This window comes from Magnolia sinica, chromosome 16 (assembly GCF_029962835.1).
Source record: "Magnolia sinica isolate HGM2019 chromosome 16, MsV1, whole genome shotgun sequence".
Lineage (NCBI taxonomy): Eukaryota > Viridiplantae > Streptophyta > Magnoliopsida > Magnoliales > Magnoliaceae > Magnolia > Magnolia sinica.
In genome coordinates, this window is record NC_080588.1 from 57,418,340 (window position 1) to 57,420,980 (window position 2,641).

Consider the following 2,641-nt stretch of genomic DNA (forward strand, 5'->3'; position numbering starts at 1 on the left):
TTTGAGATTTGAATCTGCCTCATTTCTGACCTCAGATACTAAAATGATATGGAAAAACGGATGGACGGGGTGGATTGCTCAAAAACATCACGGTGGACCCCACGTAGCTTCCTGTCACAGCAAGATCGTTGCTCATGCACACGCTACATATCTGCCAGCATGGATCATAAGCATGAGATCAAATCCGTTCATTAGAGCAGTAATACTATCTAGATGCTCTTAACGAAGAATCATTTCAGTCCACTCTTCAGGTGGGCCACAGTTTATGAAACAAATATACAACCAAAGAAAACTTTCCTAAGTTTTTTATTTTTATTTTTACCCATCAACTGCTTCCAAATACATTGGACCAATTCATTTTCATCCAACAACAATCAAACCCACCTAATGGACGGCTTGGATATTGCACATGAACACCCGACCCCACTTTACACGTGTGTGGCCATTCCTATACTAAAGTTACAAGAAACTCACATTATAACGAATCTCTTACTTTATAAAATCCCAACATTTCTTTCACATGCTACCAACGAAGCTCGGATGAGGAGAAGAAGAAAGAAGGAGAAGACTGTTTTGTGCTTTTCCTCCAATATCCCATTCAAACCAAATAAAATAATACCGAAAATACCCCAACTTCCAAAATTCAAAATCTCGACAGAGGCTTCCAGTCGGGCAATAGCCCAACACAGCCGGCCCGAAAGGCTCCATCTATCCGAATATTTTATATTAAAAAATCCCAAGAAAAGAAAACCGCATTTGGGAAGCCTGCAGTACAGACGCCAAACCCGTCCTTTCCATTTCTTTAATTTTATTTCCTTTTCTACCCTCCATCTGTCTCCCTCTCAAACCCCTTCTCTATCTCTATAAAATCTCAACCGTCTGTTCTCTATCTCTCTCTCTCTCTGTTTCTCTCTCTACAGGAAAACTGCAGCTATGGTTTCGGATGAACAACACCAGCAGCAGATGATGGACGGCTGGGATGAAGAAGCAGAGGCGCTCTCCCTCTCCGACCTCCCCATACTCGGGTCTGAGAATTGCGAGAGGAGCGAAAGCAACCGGGTATCCGAACCCGTAGACTTCGAGTTCGGGTCTTGGGCTGAGGACCCATTAATGTGCGCGGCTGATGATGTGTTTTTCCAGGGCCAGATTCTCCCACTCCGCCCTTCTGTGAGCTCCGAGACCGGCTTGCTTTCAGGGTATTTTCGTCCGGATAGCCAGAAATCGAGCCGATGCGGGTCGAGGTCCGATTCCATGGACCGATCGAGTTGGGGTTTCAGCAGCAGCGGCAGCAGTGGCAGCAGCAGCAGCAGGAGATGTTATTCGCACTCGAGCGGCAGCAATTACAATTTCTACACGCATCCCAGCCCGAGACCGCAGATGGGCGGCGGCCATCTTCGTAGAAACGCGTGTAGAAGTGGCCGGAGGTCGAGCTCGTGGGGGCTTTTCCGGTTGGGTCTGGTGAAGACGCCTGAAATCGAGCTGGAAGATCTGAAGAAGAGGAGCAATGGTAGTAGTTGTAATTATAGCAGTAGGAAGAAGGGTAAAGATGGTATTAAAGAGAAGAAGGATGGTGAGGGAGTACAAAAGTTTCTGTGGGGCGGCGGTTTGAATTGCAAGTGTTCGGCAGCAGCTGTGGAAACTGTTTCTTCGAGAATTGTTATTGTTAAGGGAAAGAAAGAAAGAGGAGAAGGGTATAATGGGAAACAGGAAATTTCTCGGAGACGTACGTTTGAATGGTTGAAAGAGCTTTCCATTGCAGAAACGCCTGTAGTTTAGATCCCCACCCCGGTTTCTCCTTTCTCTTTTTCTTTTTTTTTTTGGTTTTGTAATTGTAATTTTATTTGAAGAGTTATTCAGTACGATGGCAGACTATGATTATCTGCACGCATGCACACGTCTAATTATATGTTCGCGTAAATATAATTCAATCTATGCCGTTCAAATAGTTGGCCATTTTAGATGGGAGTAAAATCTCAATGTAAAATGGCCCTAAATATCCCTACCATCATAAATTTGTTATGAAGAAATCAGTACCATCCACTCATCAGGTGGGCCACATCTACACAGCATTTTGGGGCCTATTTGTAATAATTCTTCGGACCCAAGAGGAAGTAGCCCCTGTAATGAGTAAACTCTGTTAGGCCATCGTGGATGTATGTTTTATCTAGCGTACATTCATTTTTCCAATTCATTTTAAACCCTCATCTTTAAATTAAAGTATATCAACGCCCTTTAGTGTTTTTACTCACACTGCCATCCCCATTCTCATGTCCTAGTGGGATGAAAAGCATATCAAGGCTCCTTTTGTTTTATTTTTTTTTTAACCCACCTCTGTCGCTGTGTTCATGCCCCAGTGGAATTTGATCACCAATATGAACTCTAGTCAAAGCCCGTGTTGAAAATCCTGAGGGCGTGTTTGGGCGGTGGGATTATAAAGGATTAGGTGGGATGGGGTTTAAAAAACATAATTATTACCGATGGCAGGACATTGTCCCCTTTGCCATGGGATAAGATTAATGTCATGCTTTGTTGGTAATAAGGTGGTACATTGAATAGATATACCCACCATCATTTGAAATTATTAAGAATAACACACGTGTTATATCTAAATTGTTCATTTGTTTTTTAACCTCATTTTATG

General features: G+C 43.2%; 1 protein-coding gene across 1 annotated transcript; it reads left to right on the forward strand.

Moving 5' to 3' along the window:
* The first annotated feature begins 505 nt into the window (after positions 1–505).
* On the forward strand, positions 506–2,137 carry LOC131229350 (uncharacterized). Its single transcript, XM_058225288.1, has 2 exons — positions 506–770; positions 921–2,137. The coding sequence occupies exons 1-2, from the start codon at positions 541–543 to the stop codon at positions 1,774–1,776; spliced, it is 1,086 nt and encodes a 361-aa protein (XP_058081271.1). The 5' UTR covers positions 506–540; the 3' UTR covers positions 1,777–2,137.
* The last annotated feature ends 504 nt before the right edge of the window (positions 2,138–2,641 follow it).

Coding starts and splice junctions, on each gene's coding strand:
- LOC131229350 (XM_058225288.1), top strand. CDS start 541: ATGAGGAGAAGAAGAAAGAAGGAGAAGACTGTTTTGTGCTTTTCCTCC. Junction 771..920: donor CCGCATTTGGGAAGCCTGCA/GTACAGACGCCA, acceptor CTCTCTCTACAG/GAAAACTGCAGCTATGGTTT.